This window comes from Scyliorhinus torazame, chromosome 8 (assembly GCF_047496885.1).
Source record: "Scyliorhinus torazame isolate Kashiwa2021f chromosome 8, sScyTor2.1, whole genome shotgun sequence".
Classification (NCBI taxonomy): domain Eukaryota; kingdom Metazoa; phylum Chordata; class Chondrichthyes; order Carcharhiniformes; family Scyliorhinidae; genus Scyliorhinus; species Scyliorhinus torazame.
In genome coordinates this window covers 128,025,739-128,047,966 of record NC_092714.1, presented here as the reverse complement: position 1 = coordinate 128,047,966, position 22,228 = coordinate 128,025,739, and the positions used below count along the sequence as shown (strand labels likewise).

The window sequence follows — 22,228 nt, the reverse complement described above, 5'->3', positions numbered from 1 at the left end:
AACTGGGTTGAACTTTCTAGAATTAACTTGTTTCCAGAAAGGAACATTATACAAAATGGAATTCACAATGAATAACTAACGAGCATAGGCTTTACTTCTAGAGTCAATTACAATTTATCGTATTTGTCGAGGTTTCCAGACACTTGATATTAATCAGTAAAAAAAGCTACATTTTGAAGAAGAACCAACATAATGCTTGTGTGTTGAAGCAGTAATATAATAACTTTGCAAGAGGTGCAAATCAATTTCTCCTAAATTTTTGAACAATATTTTTATTAAAAACTTCTTCATTTGAACAAAATAGTGATATAAAATAAAACAGTGCTTCAATTTACAATGTAAAAATACAATCAACAATCAAGAATTTACCGAATTCTAACCCCCCGACCTTAAACTTAAAAAGAAATGCTGAACAATTGACGGTAACTCTTTAAAACACCTGAGGTAGAACCTTTCTGCCGACCCGCTAGCGGTGTACTTGACCGTCTCCAAATGTAGAAACTCCATGAGGTCACCCAACTAAGCCGAGGCACTGGGCGGAGTAGGGGACCGCCACCCATGCAGAACTCGCCTCCGGGGTATTAAAGAGGCAAAGACATCTGCCTTCACCCCACTCTGCAACACTGGTGAGTTTTAAACCCTGAAAATGGCTACCAGCGGAAAAGGCTCCAGTTCGACATTAAGGATCTTTGGCATGGTGTTAAAGGAGACCCAAAAGCTTAACAACTTGGGACACAACCAGAACATATGAATATGATTAGCCGGTCCCAGAGAACAGAGCTCACACCTGTCGTCCATACCCCCCAAAAATACCACTCATCTTTGCCTTGGTCAGATAAGCCCTGTGCACCACCTTGAACTGGATCAAACCAAGCAGAGCACAGGAGGACATGGGGTTGACCATGCAAAGAACCTCATTCCACATCTCCTCATCCCAAAATAATACCCAATTCTCCCTCCCATTATATCTTCAACTCATTCAACGGGGTCAACTCCGCCAACAGGATCTGGCCAAAAATATCCGAAATACTCCTCCCACTGGAACCGGCCAAAGATAAAATCCTCTCCAGCAGGAAGGATGGTGTGCCAAGGAAAAAGAAGGAAAAGCCTTTCACAAAAAATCACGAATCTGGAAGTATCTGTACAAATTGGTCCCAGGGAGTTGAAATTTTTCCAACAGCTCCTCAAAACTGGTAAATCTTCTCCCCCTGCACAAGTTCCCAAACCTCTCCAGACCCTTTCCCTTCCAAGTCTTAAACGCCGATTCTAAGCCTGCAGGCACAAAGAGATAATTAGTACAGATCGGGGCTGAAGGGGGTGTCCAGAGACGAGACCCATTAAAACTGAACAGCTAGAACAATATTAGAATAGTTCTGCATAGGTTAGTTTATTAAGGATTGAGATTAATCATAGAAAGTATATCCAGTAATCATTATTAAGACATAGCAGTAATAAGCATTCAAACTCATGCTACAAGCAGTGGCCACAATGCATGATAAGATTTAAGCGAGCTAACTTGCCCATGTTTTTGAGACAAACAGGATTGTGTGGTCAGCAATAACACGGTCAGCTCAGTAAACAGTTCTTTCAGTGACCCAATATCCTGTCTTAGACAATCCATGGTGTAAAGAGGAAACCAACTTTGCCACCCTGCCCCTGGATGAACAATGAGGTGGACAGGAACTGACTGCGACACGTAGGATGGGAATGGACAAAAACAACTTTATAATGGACACAGGATTCTAGTAAACAACAGGTGGCAGGATGGGGCTAAATCATGAGCTGATCATATGCTGTTAGTTGTTGCAATGATCGCATGCATTTAAAAACATTACCCATCGTTTCAGATCAGTGTCAGATGATATGGGCCTTTGGATAAATTATTTATTGTATCACATTATCAGTAGATACATCTACATTTGCAGGATTGAACCTTGTAAAGTTTGTTGTTTATCATTTATAGTTGTGGCCTTGGAACGCACCTTTACAACGTGTCAAGTTGTGTTCACTCGATTTACAAATCCCTCTGAGGCTACTGACTTAACAGTGTCTGAATCCAAATAATTCAATTTCTAACTTGTATCCACGTGACACTACAAGGTATTGCTCCCACCATTTGGAGACGGTATTGGTGAGACACGAGTGTATCCCTGCTAAATTAACAGTGCATGTGGCTTCTAAATGTAGCATGCATATGGACTTGCTTATGCCAAGGGTCTGCAGCACTTTTCCTTCCCGGTGCCAGAAGCCACAGGAATATGCAGTAGTATGCCGGTAATTTTGCACTCCAGATGGCACTGACGCCGCAATGTTGCCTGAGTAGCATACGTTGCACAAGTTGGATGCGTTTCATTTCAAATTGGCCCATACAAAGAGTCTCAGTACCTTGGGAATACCATTCATGATATGTCCCTCGCTCTTTCCACAGTCATTCTGCACCTCCAGACTTCTGACAACAAGATTTTCTGCATAATTGAGAAACCTCCCCTCCTGTTCCCAAGTGCCCTTAAGTGCTGCACACTCCCTCCGTTCCTCCATGCCTCGGTCAGAAGAAACTCATACTCAATTCTCCCTTCCTGCTCCTGGACTCGCTGAAGGGAGACCCAATGGTCAGGAATCAATGCTACTATGTTTGGAACCACAGGGTGGAGAATACATCTGTGCATGATTTTTTTTCAGTTGACTCACGATAATTTGAGTGTTCCTTCAGTTGGCTAATTGGACTCACCCTTACCTCCACCAACCCATAAAGCCCCTTCTCCCACTTCAAGGGACTGATTTCACAGTCACAACATTTTCCCAGTTGAGACTTTTTAAAACAGCATCCCCATCATCTCTCCACCGACGACCCCCCCCCCCCAAAGGAACTCGGGTTTGATTCAGGCCTTGCACGAGTGTGTGGAGTTTGCACATTTTCCTAATACCTGCAAGGCTTTCCTCGCATGGTCCAAAGAGGTGCAGGTTAAGTGGAGTTACGAGATAGGGCAGGGGAGTGGACCTGGGTAGGGTGCTCTTTCGGAGGAATGGTGCAGGCTTGATGGGCCAAATGGACTTCTTCTGCACTATATGGATTCTATAGTTGGACCAACCCACTATCATCATTTCTCTCTTGTCTGTTACCCTCGCGTCTCTCCACATTACCCTCCACATGCCTTCTCTCTTCTCTGAACCGACATCCATTGCCCTTCCCATGATCCCCCTGACCTCTCCTGTTATCCACATGAATTGTTTTCTCTGTTTCCATGAACTCCATGAGACTATCTGCTATTCAAACATTACCCTGGACATGCCATCATACCACATTCAGTCCTTTTTTCTCATGGTCACTGTTTACTCCACTGCCCAGTAACCTCAGTTCAACCCCCAGTCCACCACTGTAGACAGCACCGAGCCCAACTTTAAGATCATCTCTTTCCCAGCATTGCTGCCTGGAAAACCCTCCCCGACCCATTCACATGACTCCCACACCCAGGACGCAAGGCCATTTCCTTCGCATGTCCACCCTCGCCTTCCCTTCCTGCCCGGGACTCCCTGCCTCCATACCCGAGTTTCTGGTCCCTCGCGTAATTAAGTTCCCCGGTCCACCTTGCTTTCCATTTCTGGGACCAGAACAAGATTCCACTCCATGTCTGAACACACGTCAAGTAAAAGAGGAATATCCTATTATTGTTATAATGAGAATAACTTGCACTCTAATTATCGGTGTATTGGACAAAGAACTAAAAACAATACAGCACAGGACAAGGCCCTTCGGCCCTCTCAGCCTTCGCCGATCATGTGTCCTATCTAGACCAAACACCTAGTCCTCAACATGTGTGCCATGTAAAATAAATCTTTTTACACACAAAAATAAGTGACTAAGCAATTGGCAAAATCAGTTACAGTAACATATTTGACTTTTCCATGTGGCCATCACAAGTGCAGCAAAATACGGAGTGAAATAATATTGTTTAGAAGAATCATTGTGCCCACAAATTTAAGTATTTGATTGAATGAGGATGAAGAAAGGTAGAAAATAAAGATACACGTGTCATTGCTGAAATGAAGGATTCCAAAGTTATTACTTTTATAATAGTTACCTCGATGGACAATATCATTCTTGTGGCACCAGTGAATTGCTTTGATTAGTTGGTAGATATAGTTTCGCACTTTTTCAGGTTGTACACCATTTGGCATCTCTTCAAGTAATTCAAGCATATTCTGAAAACAAAACAAACATATTCTTTCCATACTGTCATAAAAAGTGTTACTACATGCAGCAGCGAAATAGAAAAGCAAATCTTAAATTTAAAAATACTGTACTTGGATTTTAAGAAGAATTTGTGAGCATAATATCACAATGATTTTTTTAATGGGAAAGTTAAATGACTTTGTTATTCATATTTTTACCAGGAACAAATTAAGCAAAATTATTTTAGAAAGCACACCAACAAGTCTCAAAACCAGTATCTCAGATTTAGTGCAATTTCTTGCCCTTCACTATCAGAGCTACTTTTTTCAACTCCTTTTTTGAAGGGAGCACGTCAAGCTGAGGTATGATTATGCTTGGGGTTCTACAATAGTTTGGCTAAAAGGCTATTTTTCACATTACCCTCAACAGAAAAGTTTATAAACATTGACCGAGTGGCATTCTGATCTCTTGTGCATCCCTGATTTTAATCATTCAATCATTGGCAGGCAGGTAGGCCTTCGGCTATCTAGGCCTGAAGCTCTGGAATTCGCATCCTAAACCTCTCTCTTATTTTATGATGGTTCTGTTTGATCAAACATCTGGTCATCCACCCAAACATTTTGTGTGGCCTGGTGTCACACTTTGTTTAATAATGCTCCTGTGAAGCACCATGGAATGTTTGCAAGGTCTGGCCAATCTTCTCATCTGCGCACATTTTGCAAATTGCAGCAGTGGTCACTGGGTAGTGACTAAGGGCAGGAACCCGGAGTTCATTTTCTTGCCCTATGCCCAGGCAAAGGAGGCCACCTTGCAATTTCAGTCAGTTCTTTGGCTGAATAGAAGCACAGAATCCCGACAGTGCTGGAGGCCACCATTTGGCCTATTGAATCTGCACTGACCCTCCGAAAGAGCACCCTACCGAGGCTCCTGCCTTATCCCCGTAATCCCACCTAACCTTAGGACACTAGGGCGCAATTTAGCATGACCAATTCACCTAACTTGCACATCTTCGGACTGTGGGAGGAAGCCCATTGCAGACTCGGGGAGAGGGGGGGGGTAGAAGAAGAGTTGTGGAGTTGTGGGAGGAGGAAGCCCATTGCAGACACAGGGGGGGGAAGACAGTCACTTCAGGTCGGAAACGAACCCAAGTCCCCGACACTGTGAGGCAGCAGTGCTGACACCTCCTAGCCTATATTACAATCCCAGACCAGACCCAACAGTGGCTAGGATACTGGACAGAAACCCAAATATTTGATTTTAATTTTGTAAGACTGTGAGGAAAGGATATTTCACTCCATGGGTGATTGCAGTAGAAATAAGCATATGGTATATTAAAACAAACTATTACTAACACAGGATTAAAATCTTTAACATCACACCAGAAAATAGCTTACATTACCCCCAAAACATTACCACACAATAAAGTGAATACAATACCTTAATTACTATCTTTATTCCCACTTAAACAATAATAAAACAACCATCTCAGCTCTCAATCCACCTTAAATACCAATGGTGCAGAGGAAGTCTTGCTTTAGAGTTATTCTCTGAAAAATAGATCTCTTGACATTGTTTTCCAAAAAAGATCTGATATCTGTCAGAAATTCCAGCTGTATGTTCTGTCATGTGTGAGTACCTTTAAGAAATGGGTGTTTAAGAAATGTACCTTTAAGAAATGGGTGTTTATCAGTGATGTCAGGATAAGACGGTGGGGTTTGTTAGAGTGGTAAAGGAAAGTCCAAGTGAAGTGAAGGAGGTGCAAAAGATTGTACAGCCTGATCAAGAGGTGATTGATAAGAAGGTGCCAGATCTCTTTAAAGAATTTGCTTGTGTGGGTAAAGTTTACTCATGTGTATCAGGAGGAACAGGTAAAGAAGTCACAATTTTAAGAGATATGGGAGCTAGTCAATCTTTAATGGTAAGAGATGAGGAGTTATGTAGTTTGGGAAGAATGTTGCCAGAAAAGGGTGGGTAATATGTGGAATTCAGGGTGAGAGGAGTAGTGTTCCATTATATAAGGTAAGGTTGGAAAGTCCAGTGAAGAGTGGTGAAGTGGTAGTAGGAGTAGTAGAGAAACTATCTTGTCCAGGAATACAGTTTATCTTGGGTAATGATATAGCTGGATCGCAGGTGGGAGTGATGCCTACTGTGGTTGATAAAACAGTGGAAAATCAGATAACTGAAGTGTTGAAGGACGAATATCCTGGGATTTTACCGGATTGTGTAGTAACAAGGTCGCAAAGTCACAGGTTAAGACAAGAGGAGAAATCAAAGAGTGAAGATGACGTTGAAGTGCAATTATCGATTTTTGATCAGATGGTTGAAAAAGAACAAGAACAGGTGGAGGATGAGGAGGATATTTTTACTTCAGTAAAATTGGCAGAGTTACAACAGAAAGATATAGAAATAAAACAGGTGTATCAGAAAGCATATACGGAAGAGGAATCTGAGTGTATACCAGAGTGTTATTACCGTAAAAGTGATGGCTTGATGAGAAAATGGAGACCTTTACATATGCAGGCGGATGAAAAGTGGGCAGAAATTCATCAAGTTGTATTGCCGGTAGGGTATAGAAAGGAGGTGTTGCGAGTTGCACATGAGGTACCAGTGGGAGGTCATTTGGGAATAAGGAAAACTCAAGCTAAAACACAGAAACATTTTTATTGGCCTAGACTACATAAAGATGTAGTTAAATTTTGTCAATCATGTCACACATGTCAAGTGATAGGGAAACCTCAAGCAGTGATAAAACCAGCGCCCTTAATGCCCATTCCAGCATTTGAGGACCTTTTACAACGGTCCTAAATTGATTGCATAGGACCGCTTCCTAAAACAAAAAGTGGGAATCAATATCTTTTGACGATAATGGGTGTGTCTACTAGGTTTCCAGAGGCCATTCCAGTATGTAATATTACAGCTAAAAAGATTATGGAGAAATGACTTAAATTTTTTACTAGATATGGACTACCCACAGAAATACAATCGGATCAAGGATCAAATTTTACCTCAAGGTTATTCAAAGTTATGGATAGCTTAGGAATAAAACAATTTAAATTAACTGCGTACCATCCAGAATCACAGGGAGCATTAGAAAGGTGGCATCAGACATTAAAGACAATGTTGAGGGTTTATTGTCACGATTATCCAGAGGATTGGGACAAAGGAATTCCATTCGTACTGTTTACAATTAGGGATGCACCTAATGAGTCAACCAAATTCAGACCTTTTGAAATAATTTTTGGTCATGAGGTAAGAGGACCACGTAAATTGATTAAGGAAAAATTGGTGAGTGAGAAATCGGAAATTATATTATTGGATTAAGTGTCAAATTTTAGGGAACGATTAAATAGAGCAGGTGAATTGGCTAGACAACATTTAAAAGTTGCACAAAATGTGATGAAACGGGTAGCGGACAAGAAATCCAAAGTTTGTAGTTTTACCAAGTTTTAGTGTTGTTACCAGTGTCAGGTGAACCTTTAAAAGCTATGTTTTGTGGACCTTATCAGATTGAAAGGAAATTAAGTGAGGTGAATTACGTGATAAAAACACCAGATAGAAGGAAGACTCACCGAGTGTGTCATGTGAATATGCTTACAAGGTACTTTGAAAGGGAAGGAAAGAAAAAGGAGGTTTTAATGATTCTAACTCAAAGTGACGAACCAAATCCAGATGACTTGTGAATTTGACACACCTCAAGTTAAATTGGAAAACGAGGATGTTCTTAAAAATTGGGAAAATTGTTGAGTTACCTTCCAGAGGAAAAATGAACTGACCTGAAAGAGTTATTGGTATCACATGGGCAAGTTTGTAGAGATAAATTGGGAAGTGCTAAAATGGCTATATATGATGTAGATGTGGGAAATGCTGTTCCAATCAAACAACATCCATACAGACTTAACCATTTAAAATTGGTACAGGTTAACAAAGAGATTGAGAGTATGCTTAAAAATGGTATAATTGAAGTGGGCTGCAGCCAATGGAGCTCACCCATAGTGATGGTACCAAAACCAGACGGTACCCAACGGTTGTGTGTGGACTATAGAAAGGTTAATGCAGTTACAAGAATGGACTCTTATCCTATCCCACGTTTGGAGGATTGCATTGAGAAAGTGGGACAATCAGCTTTTATTTCCAAACTGAATTTACTTAAAGGTTACTGGCAGGTACCTTTATCCGAAAGGGCGAAGGAGATTTCAGCTTTTGTGACTCCAGATGGTATATACCAATTCAAAGTTATGCCATTTGGTATGAGAAATGCCCCAGCCACATTTGAACGGTTAACTAACAAAGTCATTTCAGGATTACCCAATTGTGCGGTATACATCGATGATCTGGTAATTTTCAGCCAGACATGGAAAGAACATTTAAAACATTTGATGGAGTTATTATATAGACTTCAGGAGGCGTGTTTGGTGATAAACCTAGCCAAAAGTGAATTTGGAAAAGCCCAAGTCACTTTCCTCGAGGAGTTTTCGATACCCTCAAGACAAAGGGAAATAATGCGATTTCTTGGCGTGAGTGGATTTGATCAAACATTTGTGCAAAAGTTTTGTAGCGTGGTTGCTCCACTGATGGACTTGCTGAAGAAACGTTGAAAATTTCAGTGGACAGCGGACTTTCAACAGGCATTTGACGGCCTGAAAGCTGTGATAACTAATGCTCATATGTTGGAGAATTACAAGGGACTCTGTGATCAGCTGAATTAAAGTATCTGACTTATTAAAGAAAAAATTTGCAACGTTTTTCATAATAAAAAATAATAATCCTAACACAGCAAAATAGAGTGAACATTAACATAGTGCAAAAAGAGAATATACAATAGCAATTGACTAGACGTGACCCCACGCACCTCAGTCTTCCCACACCCTCCCAACGGAGCACTCACCTCCACTCCCCTATGGGTCGGTTTAATTTTCCCCGAGAAGCCATCGGACGGTATTATGCCCCCATTCAACAGCAGCAGCTCTGTACACTTGGCAAAATTATTTACAACATAAGTAAGCATCTGTTCGTGGTGTTGTCGTCCGTTGCTTCTCCCAGACGGAGTTCGCTGCCGTTGTCGTCTTGTTCCGCTTCTGCGGTTCTCCTGTCTTCCACGTTTTCTCTGTTCCTGTGGACGTTATGTTTGTTAACGTTTCCCTGCCTCCCCCCTCCCCGGCTCTCCTCTATTGTTCCCTCTCTCTTCCCTCTACCCCCCCCCCCCCAATGGCTCGGCTTTCCTTCCTCTTAGATTTAGCTGTGCCCCCCCCCCCCCCCTCTCCTGGTCTATCTCTCCCTCTCATGCTTTGGCTAGGCTCCCCTGTTTCTTGGCTACCTGGCTATTCTTCTGCTTGTTTGTTGGCCACAAACAGGCCTCGGAACAATTGGGTGAATGGCTCCCACGTTCTGTAAAGTATCTGACTTTAAAGAGAAATGCCGAGACATAGAGAAATGGATGGATCGTGCAGCGACCTTCTTGTTCAAAGAGACTGTCAATCGAGATGGATTTCAGTTGGAGGAAGAAGAACAAAAAAAAAATGGCCTATATTATTATACCTGTTTGAGTGTGTTGTTTTTTTAAACGAAAAAGTATATTTACTGAGTGCATTTCTTTTTTTTTTTTAGAAATGTTTTTCATTGGGTTTTTGAACAAAGTATATTTACCGTTACGTACACAGGATAAGAAACATATTAACACATATATAGAAGAGAAGGGCACACCCAAACATACCAAAGAAAAGAAAATAGTAAATAGTTTTTAAAAAAATACAATAAAAAATAAAATAGGATAACTGGTCGGGTATTGTGCACCAGCTCAACAGCAGCAACTCTGTACAACTGGCAAAATTATTTACAACACATAAGTAGGCGATTGTTTGCAGGGGGGAGGGGGTGGAGGCCGGGGAGGTAAATATACATTCGGGTGCCGGAGAGACAATTACAGTGGGCAATACTCAAATGGGTTTGGTGTTGTTGTCGCTGGCTTCTCCCGGACGGATCTCACTGCCGTCTCGCGCTCACCGCCACTTCTGCCGTTCCTCCAGTCTTTCGTCTTCATTCTCCTCGTTCCCTACTCCTGGAGATGCCATGTTCGTTATTGTATATCGTGCCTTCCTTCCGGCTCTCATTTTCCTCCTCCCGCCCCCCCCCCCCCCCCCCACCTCCCTGGTTCTCCTCTCTTGTTCCCGGTCTCTTCCCTCTCCCTCACCTCCTCCCGTGGTTCGTCTTTCTTTCCTCATAGGTTTAGCTGTCGTCGTCCCCGCCACCCCCACCCCCCCGCCCTCCCCCTACCGGTCTATCTCTCCCTTTCATGCTTTGGCTACTTTCCCCTGATTCTTGGCTACCTGGCTATTCTTACTCTTGTTCGTTGGCCACAAACAGGTCCCGGAACAATTGCATGAATGGCTCCCACGTTCTGTGGAAACTGTCGTCTGACCCTCGGATCGCGAATTTGATTTTCTCCATTTGGAGGGATTCCGAGAGGTCGGACAGTCAGTCTGCAGCTTTGGGTGGTGCTGCTGACCGCCAGCCTAACAGGATTCTACAGCGGCCGATCAGGGAGGCAAAGGCAAGGGCGTCCGCCCTCCTCCCCAGGAATAGATCTGGCTGGTCCGACACCCCGAAGACCGCCACTTTCGGGCATGGCTCCACCCTCACCCCCACCACTTTGGACATTGCCTCGAAGAAGGCTGTCCAGTACCCTGCAAGTCTGGGGCAAGACCAGAACATGTGGGCGTGGTTGGCCGGGCCTCCTTGGCACCATTCACATCTATCCTCCACCTCCGGGAAGAACCTACTCATACAGGTTCTTGTTAAGTGGGCTCTCTGTACCACTTTTAGCTGTGTCAGGCTGAGCCTTGCGCACGTGGAGGTGGAGTTGACCCTATGCAGTGCTTCGCTCCAGAGTCCCCACCCTATTTCAATCCTCAGATCCTCCTCCCATTTCTTTCTTGTTGCGTCCAGTACGGTGTCGGCCCTTTCTACCAGTCGGTCATACATGTCACTGCAGTTTCCTTTGTCTAGTATGCTTGCGTCCAGTAGTTCTTCCAGTAGTGTCTGTCGTGGCGGTTGTGGGTACGTCCTTGTCTCCTTTTGTAGGAAGTTCTTGAGCTGTAGATATCTTAGCTCTTTCCCCCTGGCTAGCTGGAATTTCTCTGTCAGTTCGTCCAGTGTTGCGATGCTGCCGTCCGTGTCTAGATCCTTGACTGTCAGTGTCTCTCCGTCCTGCCCCCACCCTTTGAAGGTGGCGTCAGTCAGCGCTGGTGTGAACCTATGGTTGTTGCAGATGGGAGCTTTGTCCGACATTTTGCTCCACCTACTTGTGGGTATACCGGGAAGATCTCGCTTTTGCTCATGTTGAGTTTGTAGCCCGAGAAGGTGCCAAACTCTTTCAGGAGCGCGATGATTCCGTCCATGCTGCTCTGTGGATCCGCAATGTAGAGGTGCGGGTCATCTGCATAGAATGAGACTCTGTGCTCTCTGTCGCCCCTTCGGATCCCCCTCCAGCTTTTTGCTGCTCTGAGCGCGATTGCTAGTGGTTCGATCGCTAGAGCGAACAGCAGAGGGGACAGTGGGCATCCTTGCCTGGTGCCCCTGTGCAGCTGGAAGTATTGGGAATTGGTATGGTTGGTCCGTACGCTCGCCATGGGAGCATTGTATAGGTGCTTTACCCAGGAGGTGAATCCTGTTCCAAGCCCAAACCGCTCCAGTACCTCTATGAGGTATTTCCATTCGACTCAGTCGTAGGCCTTTTCTGAATCCAGGGAGACGGTCACCTCTGGTGTTCTCTCCCTGGAGGGGGTCATTATCACGTTCAGCAGGCGCCTGATGTACGAGGTAAGCGGTCTACCTTTGACAAAGCCCGTCTGGTCCTCTGCGACCACCTCAGGTACATAGTCTTCTCGCCTTTTGGCTAGGATATTGACCAGTATTTAGGCGTCTGCATTCAGAAGTGAGATGGGTCTGTGTGACCCACATTCCATTGGGTCTTTGTCTTTCTTAGGTCTGTGTGCATTTCTTAAAGGATAGTGAAAAGGTAAAAAATGAAACCATCTTGAAGTTGATGGTTTATTATTTTTTTTGGGGGGGGCGGGGGGGAGGTGTCATGTGAGAGTACCTTTAAGAAATAGGTGTTTAAGAAAGGTACCTTTAAGAAATGGGTGTTTATCAGTGATGTCAGAGTGTGGGTGGAGCTGGGCTGTCTGTCAGCTTTTTACTTTCGTTTTAGGCTGTTTGCTGCAGGGTGTGTTTTAGTTTCGTTTTCAGTGTTGGAGCTAAAGCCAGACCAAGCAGATGTACTGCTGTTCTCTCTGCCATCAAAAGACTATCTCTTGATCATTTGGTGAATTCAGAATTATAAATGTTCTCAGTAGTGAATGTAAACCTAATGTGCTTCTGTTGTAAGGTGTTTCTTCTGTCTTCTGGATGTTGTTTGGGAAGTTATTAAGGATTACTTAGTGTTGTATTCTTTGGGGGTTGTATTTGAATTGATGGTTGCTAAAATGCTCACTATGTTTCAAAAAGTTAACTTGAGTTCATAGATTAAACATTGTTTTGTTTTAAAAAATACTTTTCAATTTCTGCTGCACCACACCTGTAGAGTGGTCCATGTGCTCCCCATACCACACTCTATTAAAGGTTGTGGGTCAGGTGAACTCCATGATACACTTTGGGGTTCTCTAAAACCTGGCCCATAACAGTTCTCAGAAGTTGTTTCACCTGGTTTGTTTCAGCTTCCCCCTTGTCCTCAAGTCTGCACTGCTTTAAAGACTGTTAATCACTTTTTAACTAACTACAGAGTGCAAAACTTGACTTGCGGTCCCAGCTTCATCCAGAACAGAACTCAATTGAAAATTCTTGCTCAAAAAGCCTGATGCCTTAGCTCCACAAAGCAATGACATCATCTCACCAAATTGAAAACTACTTAACTCCCCAGGGAATCCCCTTAATCAGAACAAAATTGCATTTGCATGAGTATTTTGAATTGCACCTGACTCCTAAAAGCTATGTTGCCTTTCAAACCAAGCTTCTTTTAAAACATGAATTCAGTAGTAAAACACACAAACCCAAGATTTTAACTCTTACTTTTCCAAATATTTATAATACAATACAGCTGAAATTCCTACATTTATTACACCTAGCAGATCAAAGATGGAAAGTGGTATCCTTCTGATCTGCACCACTGAGTACCAAGTCATGTGATGCATTTGCACACTAATCAAGTGGAGAAACCTCCCACTTGTTGCTATTGAAGGAGAATCCACCACTGACATCAGACAGAAAAATATCCAACTTACAAGCGGTTCTGTTATTCCTCACCTTCTCTACATATTCAAATACTAAATAAAGTTTTCCTCTTCTTCGAAAAGCCTCCTTAAGTTCAACGATATTTTCTTGCTTTAGAGTACGGAGCATTTTAAGCTCTCTCAATGTTGTCTCCTTAACTTCTTCATTTTCTGGAAAAGAAAAAACTAAATATTAGATGCAATATGTTACATCAATATTTGAAGAGGAAACAAAGTTAAGGTTTCATTAAAAGCTGCAAATTAAAATGCATTAATATGCAAAACTCTGACTCTATTGCTAGAAAATGGGATTTGAAGTTAGGTGCTTGATGGTCGGTGTGGGCGCAATGGCTAAAGGACCTCTTTCTGTGCCGTAAAACTCCAAGACTCTCTATAACTCTAGTTTGAAAGGAGTTTGCCTGAAAAAAAGGTAAACCAAAGTAAATTTTGTTTCTTAATTTCTTCCTTCCCTTAAAAAATTGTTCAGCTTCTTTATGGAGAAGCTTAATTTGCTCTTGTACGGTCAGTATGATATGAGTTACAAGATTGACACGGGCCAAATACATGTTTTCTTGCATGCTTTCTTTATCCACAAGTCAAGAAACACGAAACCTCAGGTTGCCAAAGTTGCTGGATTCTTGATTAATGGTGATACGGTGAATTGAATTTAAATGTGTGATCATCAGGCACGACTAGCAAGATAAGTTTCTCCAATGTTTGTTTACCTTACTGGATCACTTAAACTAAAGTGTGCAGCAATATGTCCCCAAAGAATGCAGATTTATCAGTCAGACAACTTTTTACAGAAGAGTAGCGAGTTCCTTATAGCAAAGCCTACAGCTAGCTCACACGTAGCCTCTGAATTATTCCCCTTCCAGATGAATGTTAACATCTTACTTTCAGTGATCTGTTCTCAGTGGTCTCTCGTCAGGAAGTTATGTCAATGCTTAGTCTATTAAGTTCCACACCACTGACCAGCTCGAAGTTGTCTATCAATCCCATGCACATGGTCTTGCTTGTCAATCAAAGAGTTGGCAAATGGTTAATTTTCCTTTGCGTTTAGTTTGTTTGCCTGGTGTGGTGGATTCCATCCATTTGTTGAACAGAAACTCTTAGTTCAAAGCACTAATTGAAGCAAGTGGATCTGGCGAATCATCCCTTACTATTCGGGGGTTGCTTGACTTACGTAGGTGATGGCTGACCAGTGTGACATGATGGTCCCTCCCACCATCAGATCGAGCACCAGTTTTCTATAACAATCACGTTGGATTAATCACTGGTAACTGCTGTCTCTCAAGCTGTGTTAATGCTCTGAATGGAAAACTGGGCTCTCCGTTCAATGATAAAAGCCCAGGCAAAATTTATGGGGATCTGGGCTGCTGTCCCCCCCCCCACAAAGATTTAGTATGGGGCCATGAGAGACATATTTATATTTTCCATGTGTTGCCAGAAGAAAGCACAGCTGAGGACTTGACAATGATGAGGCTGTGCACTGACAGGGAGAGCCTTACACATTTGGCTCCTTTTTTTTTGCATTACTGCTAGCCAGCAGTGTCGGCTGAAAATGAAGAGCAAACCAGCATATACAAGCAGAAAGCATGCTAACTCCCCTACACATTAGATGCATCACATCAACCTGTTGGGACACATGCAAGAATAACCAAATCCCAAAATCAAGGCAAACAATCTGCCCTTGTTTTATCGTTTACAATGTTCTTAGTGAAATTAAAATCATACCCAGCAATCTCGGTGAATCAATGTACTCAAAAGAACAAGAGTAAGACATTCAGCCCCTTGAGCCCATTCTGTAATTCAGTTATATCATGGCTCATCCGTACATCAACTCTGTTCATCTTAGTTCCATATTTCCTGATACTCTTGCCTAACAGAAATCAACCACAAACTTGAAAATTTCAATTGACCCAGCCAGGGTAGCCTTTTGGAAAAGTGAGTTCTGGATTTCCACTAGTTTTTGTGTAAATAGGTACTTCGTGATTTCAATCTCAAATGGTCTAGCCCTAATTTTAAGATTAAGTACACCCCCTGGTTCTGTATTCTCCTACAAAATAAATCATTCACCTGTGTTCACTCAATTGAATTCCTTTGACATTTTTAACATTTTGTTGCAACATATTGATGAATATACACTTTGAGAATTCAAGGAAATAAAGTGTTGGTCTGATTTGGACAAAAGGTATCCTAAAAACTAAATCTGTACTACATATTGAATAATGTTCATCAGTTACTTATTTGTAGAGCATCCCTGTCCTGCCCCAAGCATCAAAGTTCTGGGGATCTTTGGTGTGCAAAATTCTCAAATATACAACAGCTGTAACAAAAGAAATGAGTCCAGTAGGTCTAGAATTTTGTCACTGTCTAAAATGAAATTGAACTTACTGAAGGAGATTTGACCAGGACTTTTCTGGAGGTGTCAATGAGTAGGGTCTAGATGGGGTGCTCGTTCAGAGGATTGGTGTACACTCAATGGGCCAAATGGCCTCCTTCTGCACTTTAGGGATTCTTAATAAACTATCTGTCAGGGTGGCTGGCACTGCTGCCTCACAGCACCAAGGACCTGGGTTTGATTCCAGCCTTGGGGGACTGTGTGGAGTTTGCATGTTCTCCCCCTGTCGGCGTAGGTTTCCTCCGGGTGCTCCAGTTTCCTTCCACAGCCCAAAGATATGCATGTTAGGTTACAGGGATAGGGGAGTGGGCCTCAGTAGTAACCCTCTTGCAATAATGACCATTTGCCTTCTTAATTGCTTGTTGTACCTGAATGCTACTTTTTTGTCTTTCTTGTATGACTATACTCAAGTCTCTCTGAATAGCAACATTTACAAGTTTCAATGGTGAGTGACCAGAGATAAAATGGTCTGAAAATTAGTGGAAGACAAAGGTCTGAAATTTTGTGACAAGAAATCATATTATCATAGCACTTTTTATGATCAATAGTGGAATACAAATACTTCCAAAGTGGAATTACATTTGTTTTCCCTTTGTTGTTGCCACAAGTCTGTGGGCCAATGCATTTGTAGCCTCACCATATCAGCATTCAGTGCAGTTAGTACAGATAAAACAGGACAAAGTCCATCTTAATAACAGAACTTGACCGTGCTGGATTATATACATATGAAGCAAAGGACTATATTATGGCAGTACTTTGCAAATTAATTTCCAATCTGAACCCACTTTAATTCATCACTACTTTCTCTAGGGATATTAGAAATAGATAACAAATGCTGCCTGGCCAAAGACAGTCGCATCCCATTGTGAGGGAATTTATATTCTTGGGTTGTTATCATAGAAATTCCAGGCAAAGGCTGAGGTCCACAAGTCCCTGCATGCCCAGGTGTTCCAGCACAAGCACAGAGCGCAGCAGGGAGACAGGTTGTGCTTGAAAGGTCCGACATTCCTCTGCAGCTGCAGGGATCGAGCAGAGTGCCTACATGATGGAGTGATACAAAACCATCACAAGGCTAGGACACAATGCAAAGATGGTCTGAGACAAGATCAGTCAGGAGCAGACAGAGAGGAAGGTCTCTCCCTGGAGCCGAAATGCTACCACTAGCTCCGTGCTGCTGAGGTGTAGGGAATCCCAGGAGCAGTATTAGCTCGATGCAGCTCAGACTGGGGTTCAGTGAAGCCCAGGAGGAGTATTTGCTCAGCATAACTGGGGAAAGGAAAGCTCAGACAAAGAGGACACTATTAGCTAAATGAAAATGACTATTGGTGCAAGGGAAATCTTGGGAGCAGTGTTCTGATCAGACTAACTAGAGAGCTGGAATTGTGTTGGTAACCAGATTCTGGGTTGCAGCCTTGAGAATCTAGTGAGTGATGGTCTCAGGAGAAGAAACTGAGCAAGTGGGAAGCGAACGCTTGTTGAGGCAGGCAGATTTGAAGTGGCTGTTGAGAGAAATCAGAAAGTATAACCTTGAAAGAGAGGAGCTGAGGTTCCACGTGCGGATGACAGGGTTTAAAGGATGTGTGACTCACAGTGATTGCTGACATCTAAGTGGATTGTTAAAATATTTGTGTCTGCCATGTAAAGTGCACTTTGTGGTGTTTTTGACCACAATTTGCCTGTTAATTCATGGTTACCTCATAACTCTGTATGTTAAGAGAATAAGATAGACAGGACTGACCCCGTTATGGTGATATGCCAGTAAGCAATATTGTAGATGGTTGGTTGTGCGACCTCCAACCAGCAGATGGCGGTAACGGCCCATCATGCGGTCGCGAGACAGTGGTCACGTGACAAGGCACTCAGATATAAGTGCGGGCATATCCGGTGACCCAGAGATGGCTATAAGACGTACATGAGGACAGTCGTGCCTAGGGTAGTTCTAGGGGAGTACAAAGAAACTCATGATAACTTGCTCTGTAACAGATTACAAGGTGTGATTTAATAAAGATCCTGGTTTGGAAAAGTCACAAGTCGTTTGATAGATTCCTTGCTAGACATCAAACACCAAACACAACATGGTACCAGAGTGTTGAAGATTTGGAGGTAACAACGGCAGTGATAAAGTTAAGAATTCGGCGGAAAGATCGACCTGGTAAATTTCAGTCTGTGGCGACTCAATGCTCTAGAAAATGCTGAAGCTCGGGATGGACGGACTGAAAGCCCCCCACAGCTTCAGATATCCGAAAATGTAGACGAAAACTGGCGGCTCATCAGGCAGCAGTTCAAACTCTATGTTTCGGCCCTAGACCTACAGGCACAGCCTGATGAAAGATTAATAGCATTGCTGCTAATGGTAGCAAGTCCACAAGCAATTGAACTGGGCAACACATTTGCGTTTGACAATGAGGAGGATAGCAAGAGATACAATGAAGTCATTGGGTACTTTGATTCGACATTGCTCTCCCAAAAAGAATGAAACATTTGAGAGATACATGTTCCGTACGCATACCCAGTAACCTGGTGAATCGTCTCAACAGTTTTGTCACTGACTTGAGGCTGAAGGCCTAGTCATGCAACTTCAGTAGCCTAAAATCTTCTCTGATCCGCGACCAAACTGTTTTTTGGTGTGTCAAATGTTAAGCTACGTGAGAGGTTGCTGCGGGAATTTGCCAGACGAGCAAGGTAGCTGCACAGCAAATCAGCACACTGTTCGAAAAATGTTGGCGCCAACTCAGAGGAAGACGCCAGCACCATTAGTGCTGTGACGCACATCATTAAGAAACATGGTCTCAGTGCGGGCGGCCATTTTAAGCAGCCGCCAGGAGCCACCATGTGCCAAAAGTGTGCCACTCGACATGGCCCACAGCAACGTCCGGCCTTTGGAAAAGCCTGTTCCAGGTGCGGACGCGTTGGGCATTTTGCAAAACAGTGTTTTGCGTGTCCTACAACGGACCATAAGATCAGTAAATGTGGTTGATGAGATAAATAGCGACAAACAGTTCTTCATCGATCTAATTGCAACCAAGGACCAGAAGAGTCCAAACAAAAAAGGTGAAGACACAATTTCAAAAAACAACAAAGCTGGGAAGAACTCTCCGGAAACCAGATGGAAATCGATGGTGTTCCTGAATAACTTTATTACAATGCGACTTTGACATTAAAATGAGAGCCAACCTCCTCAGTTGGTCTGCTTTACACAAGCTGAATGCGCAGCTGAAAGTCGCTGATCGGCCGGCTCTCCCGATGTATTACGGAACGAAAACGATGGAGATTTTCGGTGCATGCGAACTTGAGCTCTCCGTGGATGACATGTTACTGTTTTATATTGTAGACATGGACATTGAGCCCATCATAGGAGCAGGTTCATGTGAATCCCTGAACTTAGTTGAGCGACTGTGTGTCCCAGAAGATGATGACCAGCTGAATACGACAGATCCTTACAAGATATCAGATTGTGCATGTTTGATGAGGATTCAGAAAAGATCCAGGCAGAGGACGGCAAATCAGACAAAGAGACGGAAGAGCCAGTGAGCATTCCGCAATTCTGGTTAACAGTCTTCAAGAACATGCATGTGCGGACAGTGGAGGCGACAGAGAGGGGTGCGGGGAGCCCTGGTGGGGTCCCCAATCAGGAACAACCATAGGTTCGCCCCAGGAAGAATGGATGGAGGTTTTCAGAGCTGGTTCCAGTTGGGAATTAGGAGGGTGGGAGATTTATTTATAGATGGGACTTTTGCGAGCTTGGGAGCATTGGAGGAAAAGTATAAGTTGCCCCGGGGAAATTTCTTGAGATATATGCAGGTGAGGGCATTTACTAGACAACAGGTGAGGGAATTTCCGTTGCTCCCGACACAGGGGATACAGGACAGGGTGCTTTCAGGGGTGTGGGTCGGAGAGGGCAAGGTGTCAGAGATTTACCGAGAGATGAGGGAAGAGGGGGAGGAGTCGGTGGGCGAACTAAAAGGAAAGTGGGAAGAAGAACTAGGGGAGGAGATAGAGGAGGGTAAGTGGGCTGATGCCCTAAGCAGGGTAAATTCCTCTTCCTCATGCGCCAGGCTTAGCCTGATTCAATTTAAGGTGCTACATAGAGCACACATAACGGGAGCAAGATTGAGCAGGTTCTTTGGAGTGGAGGACAAATGTGGGAGGTGTGGCGGGAGCCCGGCAAACCACGCACATATGTTTTGGGCGTGCCCGGCACTGGAAGGGTATTGGAAGGGAGTGACGGGAGTGATTTCGCGGGTGGTGAAGGCCCGGGTCAAACCAGGCTGGGGGTTAGCTCTATTTGGAGTTGCGGAAGAGCCGGGAGTGCAGGAGGCGAAAGAGGCCGACTTTGTGGCCTTTGCGTCCCTAGTAGCCCGGCGCAGGATCCTACTCATGTGGAAGGAGGCGAAACCCCCCGGACTGGAGGCCTGGGTAAATGATATGGCGGGGTTCATTAAACTGGAGCAGATAAAGTTTGCCCTGAGAGGATCGGCTCAAGGGTTCACCAGGCGGTGGCAGCCATTTCTCGACTACCTAGGGGAACATTAGAGGGAAGACAGATGACCAGCAGCAGTAACCCAGGGGGAGGGGGGGGGGTTTTAGTTTAGGTCAAAAATAAAGGGGTTTTGTTACTTGTGTATTGTTTAAAATTTCTGTATTGTTATTGTTGCGTTTGCTTTGTAAGAGGGGAAAAATTGTTGTTTGGGAAAAAATTTTCAATAAAACATTTATATAAAAAAAAAAGAACGTGCATGTGCTCATTGGCATGATACGGGATCATGACGAGTCCGTATTAAAGCATCTACAAGATTTGAATGCTTAACGGTCAGAGCATGAGAAGCCATGGAACTTCACTCTGGAGTTTAAGTTCGAACCCAATGAGTATTTCACAAACGACGTGATCACAAGAGTATATCAGATGGATTCAAAGCCGCTTGAATTATTCTTTGATGAACCAGAAATCATGGGGTGCACAGGCTGTAAAATCGACTGAAGGGAGGGCAAAAATGTCACGTTCAGAACAGTTCAAACTAAACCGAAGAACGAAGGTTGAAGCACTTGCAGAACAGTTATGAAAACTGTACCAAATGAATCGTTCTTCAATTTCGTCAGTCCTCCTGAAGTTTCACAGCGTGGAATGTTAAGCAGAAGTTCGGCAGCCAAATTCAATGCTAACTTTGAAATTGCCGGCCTCCTGCATGAACACATAATTCCGTGTGCAATGTCGCATTTTACAGGATAAATCATTGCAGACTATGATGAATCCGATGAGGAGTATAGCGAATATATGTTTGAAGTCTTCGAACAGGATGCGGAAAGTAATGGCGTGGAAGGTGAGACAGATGATGACCATTTTGAACTGCTTGTAGATCTTTTTCGCAGAAGCAAGGACGGGCTTAATTTGAAGCCCCAAAAAGCACTACTCTGATGATTTGGAAGGAATGACGAGGTGGTCACAGGGGCCGCCCAGACCGTGCTGGACATGGAGGAGAGCGGGAGCTCTGAGATGGCGCACTCCAAAATAAAAATTGAGATCGAAGTTGCTGATACCACGGAGGACCAGCCAACGAACAAAATAAAAACTGAGATCGAAGTTGCTGATACCACTGAGGACCAGCCAATGAACTAGCTAGAAACAGACAACATCGTCCCAATCTTAGAGAAGCTTGCTCCAGAGGTCCTTGGTGAATCGTTTCAGGCCTCTGAAATGATTCCGGTGGTCAACTCCCTGAGCCTCGAGGATATTGAGAATGAGTGTGAGGACATGGATGATGAATACGATGATAACAACTCTGAAGTTGAAGAGATTGTCGACTCCGAGAGTGAACGAGGAGGAGCTGATGACAATCTCGCTATGCAGTTCAATGGATCAATCACATATTCTTGAACAAGACCATGATGACCCAACGCATGGATCATCATGACCAGAGAGTGTCAACATCGTTATTTCTAGTGAAGAGAATCCATTGAGTGATGATATGCCAGTAAGCAATATTGTAGATGGCGGGTGGTGCGACCTCCAACCAGCAGGTGGTGGTACAGACCCACCATGCGGTTTTGTGACAGTGATCATGTGACAAGGCACTCAGATATAAGTGCGGGAACATCCGTTCACCCAGAGATAGTTATAGTCTACATTTTAAATAAAGAAGGTTTCTGCTTCCTAACCAGATCATAACTAAATTTGGGGTCTGGTCTAGGAACGTAACAATTTGTGGAAAGACAATGGCATTGTGGTAATTTCATTGAACTAGTAATTTAGAAGCCAGGCTAATGTTCTTGGGACACATTCCCACAAGTTGGAATTAGAATTTAATTATCAAAAACTGCAACTGAAAAATAATCATAGAAAGTAGACCATGAAACTATGATCGATTGGTGTAAAAGCCCATCTAGTTCATTCAT

General features: G+C 43.5%; 1 protein-coding gene across 2 annotated transcripts in view; it reads right to left on the bottom strand.

Moving 5' to 3' along the window:
• cdkl5 (cyclin dependent kinase like 5) overlaps positions 1–22,228 on the bottom strand; it is a 273,738-nt gene that overhangs the window by 135,866 nt on the left and 115,644 nt on the right. For both annotated transcript variants that reach the window (XM_072514173.1, XM_072514174.1), the window contains exons 5-6: positions 13,469–13,605; positions 4,080–4,200 (exon numbers count right to left, since the gene is read on the bottom strand). In XM_072514173.1, the coding sequence (XP_072370274.1) occupies positions 4,080–4,200; positions 13,469–13,605 (258 nt within the window). The remainder of the gene's footprint in view (positions 1–4,079; positions 4,201–13,468; positions 13,606–22,228) is intronic.